Consider the following 20674-nt stretch of genomic DNA (forward strand, 5'->3'; position numbering starts at 1 on the left):
CATCCTTGGACAGCTCTTTGGTCTTGGCCATGGTGGAGAGATTGGAGTTTACATGATTGATTGCTTCTGTGGACAGGTGTCTTTTATACAGGTAACAAGCTGAGATTAGCAGCACTCCCTTTAGGAGAGTCCTCCTAATCTCAGCTTGTTACCCGTATAAAAGACACATGGGAGCCAGAAATCTTACTGATTGATAGGGAATCAAATACTTATTTCGCTCATTAAAATGCAACTCAATTTATAACTTTTTTGAAATGTGTTTTTTTATATATATTTTTGTTGTTATTCTGTCTCTCACTGTTAAAATAAGCCTACCATTAAAATTATAGACTGATCATTTCTTTGTCAGCGGGCAAACGTACAAAATCAGCAGGGGATCAAATACTTTTTTCCCCTCACTGTATAAACACAAACAGGTTGATTTACTAAAGGCAAATAGACTGTACACTTTGCAGGTGCAGTTGCACTCATTTTGGTTAGTAAATGTAATATGGTGAAACTTCACTTTTGTAAAGAATACCCAACCAGGTGCAAGGAAAAAAAAAAAAAAGCATTTTTGCTTGCACGTGATTGGATGATGGAAATCAGCAGAGCTTTACCAAATTTACTAAGCTTTGGGGAAAATGAGTGCAACTGCACCAGCAAAGTACACATCCTATTTGCCTTTAGTGAATCCACACCATTGCGTATTTAAATACTAAAAGTTTATCCTGACTGGGGTAGCAATATGTTTTTGTTCAGCGAATGACCTCAGTGGTTGTTTTTTATGCTCACAGGACGAGATCCCGCTCCGTAGGACACACAGCGCACGCAACGAGCCCCGCCCACTTCAGAGGTCAGCGTCACAAGTTCGCTCCACGGTAAGCATGGGAATTGACAGCGCTCTTCCACGGATGGCTGCCGTTCCAGTCTACTGTGACATGGAAATGAGTAACTAAGATAAACCTGGAATGTTAACCCTTGTAACGGCAAACGCCAAAGTTTTTTACATTCTGAAGCTTAGTGATTATCTCCTCAAATCTCACATGTTTAGCACCCCATTATTCAATAAAAAAAAAAAAAAAAAAAAAATAAAAACATTTTATGACTCTATCATTACGCATTATACAATAGAACCTTTGCCATTTTTTTATGTCATTGGAACAGGAGGTGAGGAAAAAATGACTTTTACTGCAGGCACATGAGAAATATAGACATGTGACTTAAAGTAGAACTAAAAGGAAAAAGTTTTTTTTTTCATTGTGGATAGAGCAAGGGTTATAACACCTGTCAGATTTTTTTCACAATCTGTGGCTCATTGTGGAGAATTAATTTTACTTCCTGTCCCATAGCCAAACAGGAAGTGAGAGGAAATCCTGACAAATTAAGGAAATTCCTTGGGGACCCCCAGGTCACCAGAACCAGTGTCCCTATTGGAAGATTCCCCCTCTATTACTTTTAGAGATAGATTTAGAAAAAAATGTGTGTAAAATAAAAATAAATAATAATAAAAAAAAAACGAGGTTTGATCTAGGTCAGTGCCAGGGTTAGTGTATGGGTCAAGGTCATTTTCAAAGGTCAGTGTTTTTATTTTTGTTTAATTACCTTATTTTTTGCTCTATAAGACGCACCTGAGTATAAGACGCACCTAGTTTTTAGGTGAGGAAAACAAGAAAAAAAATATTCTGAACCAAATGCCCATAAAATGCAGCCTTACCAGTCCCATAAAATGCAGCCTGACCAGTCCTCCCATAAAATGCAGCCTGACCAGTCCTCCCATAAAGTGCAGCCTGACCAGTCCTCCCATAAAGTGCAGCCTGACCGGTCCTCCCATAAAGTGCAGCCTGAGCAGTTCCATAAAATGCAGCCTGAGAAGTTTCATAAAGTGCAGCCTGACCAGTCCTCCCATAAAGTGCAGCCTGACCAGTCCTCCCATAAAGTGCAGCCTGACCAGTCCTCCCATAAAGTGCAGCCTGACCAGTCCTCCCATAAAGTGCAGCCTGACCAGTCCTCCCATAAAGTGCAGCCTGACCAGTCCTCCCATAAAGTGCAGCCTGACCAGTCCTCCCATAAAGTGCAGCCTGACCAGTCCTCCCATAAAGTTCAGCCTGACCAGTCCTCCCATAAAGTGCAGCCTGACCAGTCCTCCCATAAAGTGCAGCCTGACCAGTCCTCCCATAAAGTGCAGCCTGACCAGTCCTCCCATAAAGTGCAGCCTGACCAGTCCTCCCATAAAGTGCAGCCTGACCAGTCCTCCCATAAAGTGCAGCCCGACCAGTCCTCCCATAAAGTGCAGCCCGACCAGTCCTCCCATAAAGTGCAGCCTGACCAGTCCTCCCATAAAGTGCAGCCCGACCAGTCCTCCCATAAAGTGCAGCCTGAGCAGTTTCATAAAATGCAGCCTTACCAGTCCCATGAAATGCAGCCTGAGTAGTTCCATAAAATGCAGCCTTACCGGTCCCATAAAATGCAGCCTTACCAGTCAAATAAAATGCAGCCCGAGCAGTTCCATAAAATTCAGCCCGAGCAATTCCATAAAGTTCAGCCTTACCAGTCCCATAAAATGCAGCCTGAGTAGTTCCGTAAAATGCAGCCTGAGTAGTTCCGTAAAATGCAGCCTTACCGGGTCGATAAAATGCAGCCTTACCAGTCAAATAAAATGCAGCCCGAGTAGTCCCATAAAATGCAGCCTGAGCAATTCCATAAAATGCAGCCTTACCGGTCCAATAAAATGCAGCCTTACCAGTCCCATGAAATGACCTCATTACATCTGCCTGTCACTCATACTCCATTCGGCCGCTTGGGCTGCTCTGTCTTCTGTCTGAGTGATAGGCCCAGCCAGAAGATCGCCAGGCGCTAGCGGGGTTTGGGATGTCTGTCCTCCTCTCTCCTGCCGGTAATATGGCGGTGGGGGGAGGGGGGCTAGGCCTGGTCAGTATTCCCTCCATTGGACGCACAGACATTTTCCCCCATATTTTTTGGGGGAAAAAGTGCGTCTTGTGGAGCAAAAAACACGGAAGTGTCAGTGTTGGGTGCTTTTTAGGTAGGATAAAAAGCAAAATGCACACTATTGTTTCTGGGCTGCAATCATCAGGAGCAAGTGAATTTATTTTGGCTTGTTCTTTGGTGGAAGGTTATGGTCGTAGCGAGAATATTAGAATAGAATATTTTGGGCCAGTTTTCCTTTGATAATAAAAAAAAATAAAAAATCAGGAGATATGCATAACAATTTAACACCACAAGAAAGCCCAATTTGTCCTGAAAAAATCAAGGTATAAAATTGCGCTTAGGCATTAAGACTTGTTTTACCTATAGGCGCAAAGGGGTTAATGCCATAAATAATAACGTTATTCGATTTTTACTTCAGGAGTATATAATGAGTTTGGAAATGCTTGAGAAATGCTTAAATAATGCATTACAATTTTACTAAACCCAATAGATTTTAGTTGACTAAAATATACTGTGGTTTTTAGTTGTCTAAAATACGACTAAAAATAAAATAGCATTTTAGTCAAAAGCCTATGACTTAAACTAAAATTGAAACTTGAGGTCAAATTTAACACTGCTTGGAGGACAGAGGCAGAATCAGGGGTCTTGAAGATCTCTCCATAAAGGGTACCTGTCACTGCCCAAGCTATCACAAGGGATGAACAGCAATAAAGTTGAATACAATTTTTTTTTTTTTAAGTTTAAAAAAAGTTACAAAATTGAGAAGAAAACATTCAAAGCTCCCCCATCCCCCTGTTCGAATGCAAATGTGCACGTAGGCCACACACATATGTAAAGACTATGTAAAGAGTGAGAGCAATAATTCTAGCACCAGAGCACACGTTAACTCTAAACCTGTAACCTGTAAAGACTTTTAATGCATTGCCTATGGACAATTTTAGATACCGTAGTTTATCGCCATTTTACAGACATGCGCAATTTAAATGTTGCCAATCCCCCCCCCCCCATTGGAATCCATGCATCCGGCATCCTGCAAGGGGCCAGACACATGGATGGGGGGCATCACACAACACCGCGTGACATTAAAAATTGCAACAACAGCTATTTTATTCTCCAGGGCCTCTACCTTTTTTTAACATGTGTCAGTTTTATTTGAACAGACCATGTCTGGTAGGACCGCACTAATATAGTGTACAAGGATTGGTACGGAAAGTTGTTGTGTAGCATTTGTTGTGTAGAAGAAGCAGAGCCTTGATTTGTAATAAGCAAACATGGGCATCCCCATTTAGAAGATCTCCCATAATCTAACTGCATCTAAGCTGCCCACTCGTCCCTTCCCTCTATGGCTAGCCGGGTGCAAAACTCAGGAGCCCGCTCCTGAAAACAATGGGCCACATGCCAATGGCATCACAAGAATGTGATACGTTTATTGATGACAAGCATACTGCATCCTTCCACCTTTAGTCTGCACTAACACCTTTCACCCATTCAGGGTGCAGCAAGACATAAAAAATGTTTTTTGGATTTTGTCTGAGGCCCCATTGGAGAGATCTTTCTTAATTTCCTTTCCCAACAGGAAGTAAGGGGAAATCTTCCCAGTAGGGATAAAAATATTAGTTTAAATATGACAGAGCCTCTAACATTTCCCTACTCTATCCAATAAAAATTTAATTAAAAAATGTTACCAGTGTTGATTTTTTAAAGTTGAAATCTGGGATAAGCAAACATTGGGCGTTATTTACGAAGGGCAAATCCACTTTGCACTGCAAGTGCACTTGGAAGTGCAGTCGCTCTAAATCTAAGGGGTAGACCTGAAATGAGGGGAAGCTCTGCTGATTTTATCATCCAATCATGTGCAAGCTAAAATGCTGTTTTTTATTTTCCTTGCATGTCCCCCTCGGATCTACAGCGACTTTACTTCCAAGTGCACTTGAAGTGCAAAGTGGATTTTCCTTTAGTAAATAACCCCCATTGTCTACATACAAGAGGCATGTGTATTCTTAAACCCCGTACACACTATCAGATTGTCTGCTGAGTTTTTCCTTCAGATTTACCAAAACCATATAATATGAGGTCAAACCTTAGGAGTTTCAATGTGTATGCAATCAGTCAGGCCCTTCTACTACATGGTTTTGGTAAATCTGAAGGAAAAACTCAGCAGACAATCTGATAGTGTGTACGGGGCTTTAGTATTTCTTCCAGATCTGTGCAGTATTCCAGTGTCAGACTTTTCCTCTGTGCAGGAGTTTCCTGTAATAAAGACCAATCACTGCTGCTCTATCTTCTTGTGCAGGGGGTCTGGTCTTGTCTCTGCCCCCTCCTGTAGTTTTCTGCAGGCAGACTGTAGTGGGTGGGGTCTACCAGGCCCCTCCCACAGCTCTGGTCACTGCACAAGCTAGTTACAGCACAGTGATGATGTCACTATTATTTTTAACTGGGTTTGTAAAGACACACAAAGGAGTATTTAAATCCTCTATGACTATAGTGGAATATATTTAGATGAAAGTTTTTTTTGTGCTTCAAGCAGTATTAAACCCAAAAGCAAACATTTATTATATTGCAGCTTACCAATTCTCCGCATTTGTACACACGGTCGGAAATTCCGACGGAAATGGTCCAAACGGATTATATTGTTGGAAAATCTGATTGGACAAAGTGCCACGCATGCTCAGATCAAAGTACGAGAGCAAAGCTATTGGCTACTAGGCTGAACGTAGTCCTGTCGGAACGAACGAACGCCATCACGCTCGGAACACATCTAGGGAACACACATTTAACTCCTTGATCGCCCCCTAGTGTTAACCTCTTCCCTGCCAGTGACATTTACACAGTAATCAGTGCATATTTATAGCACTGATCGCTGTATAAATGACAATAGCCCCGAAAATGTGTCAACAGTGTCAGATCTGTCTGTTGCAATGTTGCAGTACCGCTAAAAATCGCAGATCACTGCCATTACTAGTAAAAAATAAATAAATACTAAAAATGGCATAAATATTTCCATAGTTTTTGGACGATATAACTTTTGCACAAAGCAATCAATATACGCTTATTGCGTTTTTTTTTTACCAAACATATGTAGAACAATAAATATCGGCCTAAACTGATGAAGAAATTTGTTTGTTTTTTTTAAATTGGGGGATATTTATTATAGAAAAAAGTAAAAAAAATAATTATTTCTTTTTCAAAATTGTTGCTCTTTTTTTGTTTATAGCGCAAAACATAAAAAAACGCAGAGGTGATCAAATACCACCAAAAGAAAGCTCTATTTGTGGGGAAAAAAAAGGACACAAATTTAGTTTGGATACAGCGCTGCATGACTGCGCAATTGTCAGTTAAAGCCACGCAGTGCTAAATTGTAAAAAGTGCTCTGGTCAGGAAGGGGGGTAAAATCTTCCAGGGCTGAATTGGTTAATACAGAAGGTGTGCTGCTGGCCAGATCACCAGGTAATAACAGATAAAATAATAAATTAATTAATTAATCCTAAAAAAAAAAAAAAAAAAAAAAAATGAATTCAGTCACCACCTCTAATAATTGGTAAGCTGCAATACAATATATTTTGGGTTTAACCAATTGCCAACTGGACCATAGAAAATGTTTTTCTCAGCCGGCGAGTCTCTAATCTATAAAAATGGTCCAGTCGGCGGATTGGCCACCAGATCACTTTTGGAATCAGCGGGAGGACTCCCCACCGCTTCCCAGTGTTTCTTTGGCTTACCTGGAAAAGCGATCAGGTGGTTGCAGTGGCTGGTAACAGAGATGAGCGATTATCTCTATGGTCTATCATCCTGACGTCACGTTCGGTTCCTAACCAATGAAAACAAGGCAATTGTTTTTTTTGTTTTTTTTGATCTAATGCTTTACATTGTAGAGGAGAGATGTGGGGTCTTATTGACTCACATCTCTCCATGAAGAGGACCAGTCACTGCTTATTTCTATCACCAGGGATGTTTACAATTCTTCTGATAGGAATAAAAGTGATCAAAAAACATTTTTTAAAGGGAAAGTGTAAAAATAAAAAATTAAAAGTAATAAAATAAATAATTAAAATAAATACAATTGGTGGCTGCTTTCATACTGAAAGCATCAGCCGTTAGCGGTAAAGCGCCACTTGTTGTTTAAGCTATGCTTTTGCGGCACTTTTCAGCTACTAGCGGGGTGCTTTTTACGCCAAAGAAGGGATTAAAACTCCCATATTATGGCACTTCCAAAACACTTTTTAGGGGCGCTGTATACATCGCTCCCAAACCGCCCCAAAAATGTTGCTTGCAGGACTTTTACGAACGTCTCGCAAGCGCACCGCCCGGGTGTGAAAGCACCCATTGCAATGAATGGGAGGCAGTTTTCAGGCATTTTACAGGCACTATTTCTAGTGCTAAAACACCTGAAAGCTGTCTCAGTGTGAAAGGGTCTTACAGCACCCCCCCCCCCCCCCCGCACTCTTGTACAGTGGTGAACGCATACGTAGGCCATGCCCATATGTGTAAACGGTGTTCAAACCACACATGTGAGGTATCACCGCGAATGTCAGAGCGAGAGCAATAATTCTACCACTAGACCTCCTCTGTGACTCTAAACTGGTAACATGTAGAAATTTTTAAGCGTTGTTTATGGAGATTTTTAATTACCGCAGTTTGCTAATTTCCACCATTCCACAAGCGTGTGCAATTTTAAAGCATGACATGTTGGGTACCTATTTACTCAGCGTAACATCTTTTACATTTTACAAAAAGTTGGATTGTATTGTGTTTTTCTTTTTCTTTTTATTCATTTACCATTTGCTGACCAGCCGCCGCAGTTTTACTGTGGCAGAATGGCATGGTTGGGCAAAAAGACGTTATGTAACGTCGCTTCACCCTGTGGCCACTAGAGGTGTGCGCGTGCGCATGCTGCTCGCCCCCAGAGCCGATGCGAGTGCCTGCCGGTCGCTATCACCACTGGGTTCCCGCGGTCGCTGGTGACACACCGAGAACTGGGATCTGTGTATATAAACACACAGTTTCTGGTTCTCTGAGGGCAGAAGAGACTGATGATCTGTTCATACAAAGTATGAACAGCGATCTGTCATCTCCCCTAGACAGTCCCCTCCCCCCTTCAGTTAGAACACAGAGAGGGAACACATTAACCCCTTGATCGCCCCCTAGTGTAACCCCTTCCTTGCCAGTGACATTTTTAGAGTAATCAGTGCATTTTTATAGCACTGATCGCTGTATAAATGCCAATGGTCCCCAAAATGTGTCAAAAATGTCCGATGTGTCCGCCGCAATGTCACATTCCCGATATTACTAGTAAAAAAAAAATTATAATAAAAATGCCATAAAACTATCCCCTATTTTGTAGACGCTATAACTTTTGTGCAAACCAATATACGCTTATTACAATTTTTTTACCAAAAATATGTAGAAGAATACATATCGGCCTAACTGAGGAAAAAAATCTTTTTTTATATATATTTTTGTGGGATATTTATTATAGTAAAAAGTAAAAAATATTGCATTTTTTTTAAATTGACGCTTTTTTTGTTTATATTGCAAAAAAAAAATAAAAAAATGCAAAGGTGATCAAATACCACCAAAAGAAAGCTCTATTTGTGGGGAAAAAAGGACGTCAATTTTGTTTGGGTGCAACGTCGCACGACCGCGTAATTATCAGTTAAAGCGACGCAGTGCCGAATCGCAAAACGTGCTCTGGTCAGGAAGGGGGTAAAATCTTTCAGGGCTGGTTAAACTGTAATTTTTTTTTTTTTAAATGCGTTTGAAAAACGGCTGCGCGAATACTGTGTGACATAAAAAATTATAATTGTCATTTTATTCTCTAGGGTCTCTGCTATAAAATATATATGTCATTTTTAGGGGGTTTTAAGTAGTTTTCTAGCAAAAACAAAACAAAACAATGATTTTTACATATAAGAGAGAAGTGTCAGAACCACTTTTGGCTTTAAAGCCAGTATAACGAATGCAGCCACTGTCATATTGTAAAGGGTTGGGTCAGCTGGAAAATGTCCAGGAATGTCTATTGAATTGCATAGGCTTAAAGCTTCCATTAATATTTTCTGTTATATTGGCTGCCAGCACTTGTTTATCTCACGTTCCGCTCACAATCGGTTCCTTGTGTGTTCTAGCAGACCTGCTGGGAATTATAAACCTTTCAGAGGATCAGAGAAATACAAAGTATTATGCAAACGCTGCATTCTGCTATATCACAAAGCAGCAGGCCGCATTATTTCTTAAAGGGAAAGTGCAACTTAAAAGTGAATGTAAAGTCCAGACTTTTTTTTTTTTCTAGATAGAATAGGGAAGGGTTAAGTTCCCCAACAGTTTTTTCTGTCCTGTTGGGGAGATTTTCCTTCACTTCCTGGGACACATCGGGAAGTAATGGATCCTTCAAGTGGTGAAAGAGCTTCTCTTAGGCTAGGTTCACACTAGTCCATGCTATGAAAAGCGATCTGCAGGTGCCAGGTGTTCAGGAGGTGACCCTGCTGCCTCTTGAATGGCCTTTTTTTTTTTTTTTTTTTATTTGTTTTGTCGATTGGCAGTTTATGAGACAAATGCATTGCAAGCACTGGCTTGCTGTTGTGGAGTTGTGCACTTGACTTGCATGGTTGAATCTGACGGGCAGTGCCACCTGCCAGCTTAACATGCCATGTTGAATTTGCCTTGATGCACAGCATCAGCTACATACACTATAATACAAAAAGTATTGGGACGCCTGCCGTTACACGCACATGAACTTTAATAGCATCCCAGTCTTAGTCTGTAGGGTTCAGTATTGAGTTGGCCCATCTTTGCAGATATAACAGCTTCAATTCTTCTGGGAACGCTGTCCACAGGGTTCAGAAGTGTGTCTATAGGAATGTTTGACCAGTCTTCCAGAAGCACATTTATGAGGTCAGGCACTGATGTTGGACGGGAAGGCCTGGCTCACAGTCTTCACTCTAATTCATCCCAAAGGTGTTCTATCGGGTTGAGGTCAGGACTCGTCCTCAAGACCTCATCCATGTCTTTATGGACCTTGCTACACTGTTTTAAAATTTTTAAAAAGACCACTTTTTTTTTAATATATTTTGTTGTAAGATTTTGCAAACAGGCAATTTTTCTCCTTCGTTGATGTATGCTGATGAGGCTGCACTGATGGGCACCGATAGGGGGCAGTGATGGGCACCACTGGTGGGCATTGATAGGTGGCACTTGTTGGCATTGATAGGTGGAACTCTTGGGCATTGATAGGTGGCACTGGTGGGCACTGGCAGGTGGCACTAGCAGGGAGTGCTGGTGGGCACAGTCCCTAGCAGATAAGCCGGTAATCTTTTTTTTTTCTCCTAACGCTGTCAGTGTGAGGAGAAAAAAAAAACAAAAAAGATTACCAAGCTTTTGTTTACATCATGTGATCTGCTGTCATTGGCTGACAGCTGATCACGTGGTAAGGGGCCAGGACCAGCCCCTTACTCGGATCTGTGATCACCCGAGTCAAAGCGCGCACCGCAGGGAGCATGCTAAGGGGAGGTCGTCATATGACAGCCTCCCGGAAATTCAGGCCCGCGCTGTAGGCCTCATTCGGCTATAGTGCAGACATCAAGTGGATCAGACCAAAATAAGGGACAAATGAGGAGAAAAGAGGGACAGAGGGATATTGTTCCAAATCAGGGACAGTCCCTCGAAATCAGGGACACTTGGTAGCTATGCCAATGCACTTCCAATGCAAGAACAAGCCTATCTGCTTTATGTCATATGGCCCCAGTTCACACCAATTATTAATATTATTAACCACTTGACCACTGGGCACTTAAACACCCTTAATAACCAGACCAATTTTCAGCTTTTGGTGCTCTCACATTTTGGATGACAATTACTCAGTCATGCAACACTGTACCCATATGAATTTTTTTTCCTTTTTTTCACACAAGTAGAACTTCCTTTTGGTGGTATTTAATCACCGCTGGATTTTTTATTTTTTGTGCTATAAAAGAAAAAAGACAGACAATTCTGTGAACATTTTTCTTCATTTCTGTTATAAAATTTTGCAGATTAGTAATTTTTCTTCATAAATTTTGGCCAAAATTTATACTACTACATATCTTTGGTAAAAATAAGTACAAATTGGTGGATATTATTTGGTCTTTGTGAAAGTTATAGAGTCCACAAGCTATGGTGCCAATATCTGAAAATTGATCACACCTGAAGTACTGACGGCCTATTTCAATTCTTGAGACCCTAACATGCCAAAAAAGTACAAATACCCCCCAAATGACCCCTTTTTGGAAAGAAGACATTCCAAGGTATTTATTAAGAGGCGTGATGAGTTTTTTTAAGTTTTTCATTTTTTCCCACTATTCTTTGAAAAATTAAGATTTTTTTTCACAAAATTGTCATATTATCAGGTTATTTCTCACACACAGCATATGCATACCACAAATTACACCCCAAAACACATTCTACTATTACTCATGAGTATGGCGATACCACATGTGTGAGACTTTTACACAGTGTGGCCACATACAGAGGCCCAACATGCAGGGAGCACCATCAGGCGTTCTGGAGCACCCAGGACAATTCTGACATTTCTCTCCTACATGTAAAAATCATCATTTATTTGCTAGAAAATTACATAGAACCCCAAAACATTATATATGTTTTTTTAGCAAAGACCCTAGAGAATACAATGGTGGTCCTTGCAACTTTTTATCTTGCACGATATTTGTGCAGCAATTTTTCGAACATGTTTTTTTTTGTAAAAAAAAACAGTTTTGTGCTTTAAATAAAACAAAACAGTAAAGTTAGCCCAATGTTTTTGCATAATGTGAAAGATGAAATTACGCTGAGTAAATAGATACCTAACATGTCACCCTTCAAAATTGCACACGCTCGTGAAATGGTGCCAAACATCGCTACTTAAAAATCCCCATAGGCGACGCTTTAATTTTTTTTACTGGTTACATGTTTTGAGTTACAGAGGAGGTCTAGGGCTAGAATTATTGCTCTCGCTCTAACGTTCGCAGCGATACCTCACATGTGTGGTTTGAACACTGTTTTCATATGTGGGCGGGACTTACGTATGCGTTCGCTTCTGCATGCGAGCACATGGGGACAGGGGCGTTTTAAATGAACTTTTTTTTTTTATTGTTCATTTTACTTTATTTTAGTTTGACACTTTTTTCCCCAAAAATAAATAGTTTGATCACTTTCATTCCTATTACAAGGAATGTAAACATCCCTTGTAATAGGAATATGGCATGACAGGTCCTCTTTACAGTGAGATATGGGGTCAATAAGACCCCGCACCTCCCCTCTAGGCTGGGAAGACTGAAATAAAAACAAAACAAAAAAAAAAACGATTCTGGCTTTGCCCGTATTGGCGAGTCGGTAGAAGCACCAGAGGGTGGCGGGAGGGGGGGTGTTCCCTCTCGCCTCCTGTAAGAAAAATCAAGCAGTGGAACAGCCACTATGATCATTCTTATGGTGTAGGGAATCGCCGGCTAAAAAAGCTGATATCTGAATGATGCCTGTAGCTGCACCCATCATTCAGATATCCCCGCACAAAGTCAAGGACGTCATATAACAGCTGGCAGGCGGGAAGTGGTTAAAATGCTTTTTTTTTTAACACAAAGTTGTCCATTTATACAATATTTCTAACACATAGCATGTACATATAAAAAATGACACCCCAAAATAGATTCTCCTACTCCTCCTGATTACGGCGATACCTGTGTGAGACTTCCACAGCCTGGCCACATACAGAGGCCGAGTACAGCCAAGCATGGCCGAGCATAGCTGGGTATCACCGAGTATTGCAGGGTATCACCGAGTATGGCTGGGTATAGCAGTGTATGGCTGGGGATTGCAGGGTATCACCGAGTATGGCTGGGTATTGCAGAGTATGGCTGGGTATTGCAGGGTATCACCGAGTATGGCTGGGTATTGAAATTTATGGCATTTATGGCAAATTTACGTTAGAGCGAGAACAATAACTTTGGCCCTAGACCTCCTCTGTAACTCAAAACATGTAACCAGTAAAAAAATGTAAAGTGTCGCCTATGGGGATTTTTTAATTTATGGCAGAGTATTGGCAGGGTATTGCAGAGTATTACTGGGTATTGCAGAATATTGGCAGGGCATTGCTGGGCATTGCAGAGTATTGGCAGGGCATTGCAGAGTACTGGCAGGGCATTGCAGAGTATTGGCAGGGCATTGCTGGGTATTGCAGAGTATTGGCAGGGCATTGCTGGGTATTGCAGAGTATTGGCAGGGCATTGCAGGGTTAATTGTCAGTGAGCAGCACTGGGCACTGCAGATCCAGCCCACAGCGCTGCTGACACCGATCTCTCCCCTCCACTGTACCGATCGGTACAGAGAGGGGAGGGAGGAACCAGCATCATAACATGACACCGGTTTGTTTACAAGTGATCGCTCTGTCATTTGACGGAGCGATCACGCGGTAAACAGCCACGATGAGCGGCCGTTTACCGTGATGCGCCGGGTCCACAGATGCTCTCGAGTGCGCGCCCGAGGGGGCGCACGAGAGCGGAATTCTGAGAGGTCGTCATATGACGGCCTCCCAGAATTAAGCAACAGCCCTGTTGCCGTCATTCGGCTATGGGCCGGTTGTTAAGTGGTTAATATTATTATTATTTAGGGTTCTTATAGAGCGCCGTCAATTTATGCAGCGATTTACATTTACATTGTACAATCAAATCAGTCCCTAAGTTTAAAAAAACTAAAAACTGTGATTTCCTATCCAGTCAGCATAACACAGCTCTGTGTACTTATCCTTCTTCCCATCTGCAGTCTACATTCTCCAGGATATAGATACACATCGCTGTGTTGATATATGTACACTGTATTTCCCTGTATGCAAAACATAAGTCCTTGTTGTGTAATACACAGCCCTCTCCGATGATGGTGTAGTAAAAGAACGTGGAGCACTAGAAATTTCACTGCAATAAAATGCTTTTGTGTACACATAGCATGGGAAAGACACAAGTGAGGAGAGGTACTAGTGCTGCACACCCCAAGTAGTACAATATGGGAGGACTCCCCCAGGGTTTTTTTTTTTAGCAGCAAAGTAATTCAAATAGGTAATGTATATCGAAAAATATTTTATTAACTTGTACGTATAATTCTTTGTTTGCATTTTATGTATTTGGAATGGTTCTCATTCTCCCATCAGAGCTCATATTTTAATTTCCATGGTGTTATCTTTTGTACAATTTAATAAAATATTTTCCGGTATACATTACCTATTTGAATTACTTTGCTGCTAAAAAAAAAAAACCCTGGGGAAGTCCTATCATATTGCTTCTGTGTACACTAGGTGGAGATTACCAGATGTCCCTGATAATCAGCAACAGTCCCGGTTTTATCAGAGCTGGTCGCAGCCATAAATATTCCCAGTTGTGACCCTGAAAATACTGTAAAATTCTGTCTTTGTACTGGAAATTTATAGTATACATCATTTTTTTTATTTGACTGCTTGTACGTTATTGGAACTAATACATTTGAAGAGGGGAACAGCTGGGGGAGTGCATGGCTAGGATCTGGGTGTTCCGGTACATCACAGGCTTATAGTCCTCAATACCAAGCTTCAGTTTCTAAAGCAAGCAAAATACATTCTTGTATTAACCATTTCAATACCGGGCACTTTTACCCCCTTCTTGCCCAGCCCAATTTTCTGCATTCATCGCAGTCGCATTTTGAATGACTATTGCATGGTCATGCAATATTATACCCATATGAAACTTTTATAATTTTTTTAAGACAGATAAAGCTTTCTTTTAGTGGTATTTAATCACCACTGGGTTTTTTATTTTTTGCTAAACAAATGAAAAAAAAGACCAAAAAGTTAGAAAAAAATAGTTTTTCTTTGTTATAAAATTTTTCAAATAAGTAATTTTTCTCCCTCACTGATAAGGCTGCACTGATGAGGCAGCACTAATGGGCACTAATGAGGCTCAACTGATGGACACTGATGATGCGGCACTGATGAGGCTGCTCTGATGGGCACTGATGAGGCTGCTCTGATGGGCACTGATGAGGCTGCTCTGATGGGCACTGATAGGCTGCTTTGATGGACACTGATGATGCGGCACTGATGAGGCTGTACTGATAAGGGTGCACTGATGGGCACTGATGAGGCTGCTCTGATGGGCACTGATAAGGCTGCACTAATGGGCACTGATGAGACTGCACTAATGGGCACTGATAATGCAGCTTTGATATGTGATACTGATGGACACTGATAGGTGATTGGGCATTGCTAGGCAGCACTGATGATCAGTGCCCTGATTATCAAAAAAAAAAATTTGGCCAAAGGCTCTTAAGATTCCAGAATCTAAATTTGCAGCAATTGGGGGTGATCTGAGGTCTGAAGATGTGAATTGGATCTAATCTGAGATTTGATGGTGCAGAAACTGGGGCTGATCTGAGATTTGAAGGTGCAGAAACCAGGGCTAATCTGAGGTATGAAGGCCTAGGAATTGGGGCTGATCTTAGGTCTGAAGGTGCAGGAATTGGGGCTGATCTGAGTTCTGAAGGTGCAGTAACTGGGGCTGATCTGAAGTCTAAACTTGCAGGAATTGGGGCTGATCTGAGGTCTGAAGGTGTGAATTGGAACTAATCTGAGATTTGATGGTGCAGAAACTGGGGCTGATCTGAGATTTGAAGGTGCAAAAACCGGGGCTAATCTGAGGTATGAAGGCCTAGGAATTGGGGCTGATCTTAGGTCTGAAGGTGCAGGAATTGGGGCTGATTTGAGATCTGAAGGCTCAGCAATTGGGGCTCATCTGAGATCTGAAGGTGCAGGAATTGGGGCTAAACTGACTTCTGAAGGTGCAGGAACTGGGGTTGATCTGAGGTCCGAAGATGTTAGAAATGGGGCTGACCTGAGATCTGAAGTGTATTCATTGAGGCTTATGTGGGGTCTGAAGGTGCAAGAATTAGGCTGATTTGAGGGTTGAATGACCATGAATTTGGGCTGATCTAAGGTCTAAGCAGTACAACTATGAAAGCAGAAATGTTTTAAATATAATTTCACAATGTGAATAAAATGTGCTGACCTCTGGATTAGCCAATAAAAGGTATCTCTAAAACAACAAACTTTCTGCATTGATCGAGGGCTAACCTGGCACAAAACCCTGCTACGATATCATAGTGCCAAAGAGTGGACTTTGCCAAAGGAAGAACTCCCAGTTTTGTCTATGGAAACCAGGATATCCAAGCACTAGAAACATGAACAGAAGAATCTTTTTGATTGTTGTGGGCTGCACAAATGTTCACTTTTTTTCATATAAAGCAACATTTCTGCCAATCTGATTCAAACTGAAGCTGTACTTGTCCTTGTAGATAGTGGGGCAGTGGGTTTGGTAGTCAATATCATATCCCTTTCCCTAGTGTCCATAGGAGATGAATGTTAGGTGAGGCCTTGTCTCATGGTGCCCTCTAGAGGATACTACCTAAGAACCTAAGAACCATACATCTCACCTTACCTTCTAGGGGACACAACTTAAATAAACCTGACACTCCTTCCTTTTTCAGAGACCAGCTCAGGGTACGGTGCCTTATCTTGGAACATTTTTGACGGACCTTGTCATGTTGGACACTGCACTTCCTGACTATGTAGAGGTGAGACTGCCTTGTCTTTATTCATAGCCAGTTAATGCACTCAGTGATCACCTAGCTTGTACTCATAAAGGGGCTCATATGGTCAGGGGCGAGACAAGAGGTGGCCAGGAGGGGCAGCTGCCCTGGGCACTGTGGTATCATGTGAGGTGGATTTGTGTTGAGAAGGGGAATTTCGGGAGTGGCAGGGTACAAGAATTGTTCTAGGAGGGGAAATTTAGGGAGGTGTTCTAGGAGTGGTAATTTGGGGGGATTTGTGTTGGGAGGGTGGATGGGGGAAAAGAATTTGTGCTAGGAGGGGGGGATTTGGGGATTTTGTGCTACACAAGTAATTTGGTAGAGGGGAAATATATTTTTTTTGTTGGGGAGGGGGGATTTTTGCTGACACATAGGGGTTGATTTACTAAAGGCAAAATAGACTGTGCACTCTGCAAGTGCAGTTGCTCAAGAGCTTAGTAAATGAGGTAAAACTTCACTTTGCACTTTGCAAAGAGTACCCAATCACGTGCAAGGAAATAAAAAAAACAGCATTTTTTGCTTGCACATAATTGGATGATGGAAGTCAGCAGACCTTTTTCTCATTACTAAGCTCTGGAGAAACTGCACTTGCAGAGTGCACAGTCTATTTGCCTTTAGTAAATCAACCCCATAATGCTTATACATCTGGGGGGGGGTGGCACAATTTGGCATGTTTGCCCTGGGCTCTAGATGACCTTGTCCCAGCACTGCATATGGCTAGCTTTTGCTCATAGAGAACACAGTACTTCCCTGACATGGCATCATCTAGGGTCACGGACTCTTTCCTGGACTGAGATGCTGGCTTAGAGATGACAGTCATGAAAGTCTTGGTTCCTGTCCAGGAAGTGGGTTAAGTTGGCCATATAGTAGTAAGATTTCCATATGAACATTTGTAGAACAATTCTAATCTGTACAATTGACGAATTTAGAACGACAAATGTTATTCTAAAATACTTAAACATGTTGTTTTGTTTTTAACATTTGATTTTGAAATGAATGTAATTTCCTGAATTAAAACCACATTTACGGTTAGAAATCCATATGTACAAAAAACATATTTCCATCCTGTTCCTTCGAATTTCTTGTCACTATGGTCAAAAACGAATGTCGCTGGGATCCCACTAATGATTAGAAAATTGAACGACTGTTCCTGAAATTTAAGTTTTCAAACTAAATTCTTTTAGTGTATGGCCAGATTCAGGATCACCAGGTTAAAAAAAAGGTGAAAATGCCTAAAAAAAAAAGAAATCAAATACAACTCAACTCAGCTAAGCTGGCCCCTCTACAATCAGCACAAATAAGAACTCAAGTGTGTTTCTTTAGTGCTAAGTTTGTGCTGTTTTGTGGCGTAAAAATTTACATTGGTGCATGCTTTAATTTTTACGATATTAGCGATTGTTTATTCCAGACTATGACATCACCCAGCCCCCCTACAACAGCCAAAGGACACAAAACCGGGCTTGTTGGTTAGTGCTACGTTTGTGCTGGTTTGTGCTGTTTAAATGTCCATTTTATCTTTTATAATTTTTGCATTATTAATGATTTATGCATTACCAAAGGTCACTCAGCCCCCCTACAACACCCAAAAGACACTAAACTGGGCTCGTTGGTTAGTGCTATGTTTGTGCTGCTTACATTTTCATTTGTGGTGTTTTAGTTATAACAGCTTGTTTTTTTTTTTTTTTATCAAACAGCACAAATAAAAACTCAAGTGTGTTTCTTTAGTGCTACGTTTGTGCTTGAAACACACTTGAGTTTTTATTTGTGCTGATTGTGGGTGGGGTTTGATAAAAAAAAAAACTGTTGCAACTAAAAAACCATAACGGCACAAATAAAAATTTTAACAGCACAAACGTAGCACTAGTCCCAGAGGATGCTGGGACTAGTGACATCATAATGGGCAGGGACATCTTCCGGCGATGTCCCTATATAAGTTGCCGCGCACCGCGTCCCTGCCATTGTGACTGGAGACAGCGACGAGGCAACATCTCCAGAAGAAAAGAACAGAAGACGGCGGCGGAGACAGGAGACCAGGCCACCGCTTGTAAAAGAGCTAGAAGAAGGCGCGGTGGCCCGGCAAGAAGAACCGAAGAGGGGGACAAGACCCCCGAAGTCAGAAGAAGAGGGCGGCAGCGAAGAAGAAAGCCGGGCTCCTCCGCTAGTGAAAGAGCTAGCAAAAGAGCAGAAGATAGCGGAGGAGTCCGGCGAGAAGACCCCCCCAAGACAGAAGACCCCCGGAGCTGTGCAATAAACTATTTTAACCCTTGTGTGTTGTTGTTTTTTTACAGGTGAATGTGTAGGGGTACATTGTACCCCATACTCATTCACATAGGGTGGGGGGCCGGGATCCGGGTCCGAGTCTGGGATACGAGTCCGTTCATTTCAAAAGTACGGCGGATAGTCTGGCGGACTTAGTATGCCGTATTAGTCCGCCGCAAAAGTGCCGTGTGTGGGCAGGTAGCTCATTCGGAAAGTCCAGCGGACAGTCCGGCGGACAGTCCGGCGGAAAGTCCGCCAGACTAAGTCCGATGGATAGTCTGCTACGTGTGTACGCACCATAAGTGACATTTGGTGACCTTTAATAAATCATTAATAACGCAAAAACGATTAAAGATAAAATGGAAATTTAAACAGCACAAACCAGCACAAACATAGCACTAACTAACGAGCCCAGTTTTGTGTCTTTGGGCTGTTGTAGGGAGCCTGGGTGACCTTTGGTGAACTTTAATAAATCATTATTAACGCAAAAACTATAAAAGATAAAAATGGAAATTTAAACAGTACAAACCAGCACAAACATAGCGCTAACCAACGAGCCCGGTTTTGTGTCATTTGGCTGTTGTAGGGGGGCTGGGTGACGTCATAGTCTGGAAAAAACAATCGCTAATATAAAAATAAAATCGGCTCAAATGTAAATTTTTACAAACGTAGCACTAAAGAAACACACTTGAGTTTTTGTTTGTGATGATTGTAGGGGGGGCCAGCTTCGCTGAGCTAACAAATACAGTAACTAATACAGCCAACACATTTCAGGGCTGGTAAATTGCAACATATTAAATGTCTGTTCCTGGGTTTCAACACAGTTTAATAAAGTGGCTATTGAGTGTATACTGATGCTTTATAAATAAGTTGCTCTGCTATTTATCATTTTACAGGGTGGGCTTATAAACTTTGAGAAGAGGAGAAAGGTGAGTGCGCAGCATTAAGATATGTTTACACTAAGAAGCCTGCCAACAGCAGCCTTGATCCAAGAGTTTACACTCTTGCCTTACTAGGAATACGAAGTTCTGGCCAAGATTCAGAAGCTACAGCTTACCTGTCGCCACTATGTCCTGACGCCAAAGCCTGAAATCTTACAAGCTTTTTACATGCATCGTCAGCTGACTGAGGACCAAAGGTGAGGAGACCTAAAAAACTCTCTTAATAACCTTTAGAACTTATAGTCTTTATTTTATTTTTTTGTATAGTCAAATGTAAGTAAAAAAAAGGAAAATCACCCTCTTACTTATACTTTAATCAATGAATGTACTTTTGCATAGTACTAGTATAAGTGATTAGATGCTGAGGCCTGGGCACTGTTATATATGAAAGGTCACATGCTCCCCTGTACCGGGAAGCCCCACTCTTTTAACAAGGGTTCCAGCAGTGCAGTCAGGTGGCATAATGTAAGATAGTATTTTAAAACCATTTTATTCCTTGTCCTTACAGCTACAGAATTTCTCGCACTATTGAGCCGCCAGCAGATTCCTGTCCAAACTCCCCTCGTATCCGCAGGAAACTGACCAAGAGGTTCAGCTCGTAAGTTCTCCATACATGCTTTAATTTAACTGTGTACGTGTGTGTAAAAGATTTTATATATATATATATATATATATATATATATATATATATATATATATATATATATATATTATATACACACACACACTATATTGTCAAAAGTATCAGGACACCTGCCTTTATACACACATGAACTTGGCATGGCATCCCAGTCTTAGTCCGGAGGGTTCAATATTGAGTTGGCCCACCCTTTGCAGCTATAACAGCTTCAACTCTTCTGGGAAGGCCGTCCACAAGGTTTAGGAGTGTGTCTATGGGAATATTTGACCATTATTCC

The 20674-nt window shown here is 41.5% G+C and overlaps 1 protein-coding gene across 5 annotated transcripts in view; it reads left to right on the forward strand.

Annotated features, from left to right (window-relative positions):
* RGL3 (ral guanine nucleotide dissociation stimulator like 3) overlaps window positions 1–20674 on the forward strand; it is a 159095-nt gene that overhangs the window by 108714 nt on the left and 29707 nt on the right. For all 5 annotated transcript variants that reach the window (XM_077470371.1, XM_077470373.1, XM_077470369.1 and 2 more), the window contains 5 exons: window positions 777–860; window positions 16456–16542; window positions 19713–19745; window positions 19833–19954; window positions 20266–20355. In XM_077470371.1, coding sequence (XP_077326497.1) covers window positions 777–860; window positions 16456–16542; window positions 19713–19745; window positions 19833–19954; window positions 20266–20355 — 416 coding nt within the window. The remainder of the gene's footprint in view (window positions 1–776; window positions 861–16455; window positions 16543–19712; window positions 19746–19832; window positions 19955–20265; window positions 20356–20674) is intronic.

Source organism: Lithobates pipiens, unplaced genomic scaffold, assembly GCF_037356315.1.
Source record: "Lithobates pipiens isolate NorthernLeopardFrog02 unplaced genomic scaffold, aLitPip1_a1.2 Scaffold_8, whole genome shotgun sequence".
Classification (NCBI taxonomy): Eukaryota; Metazoa; Chordata; class Amphibia; order Anura; family Ranidae; genus Lithobates; species Lithobates pipiens.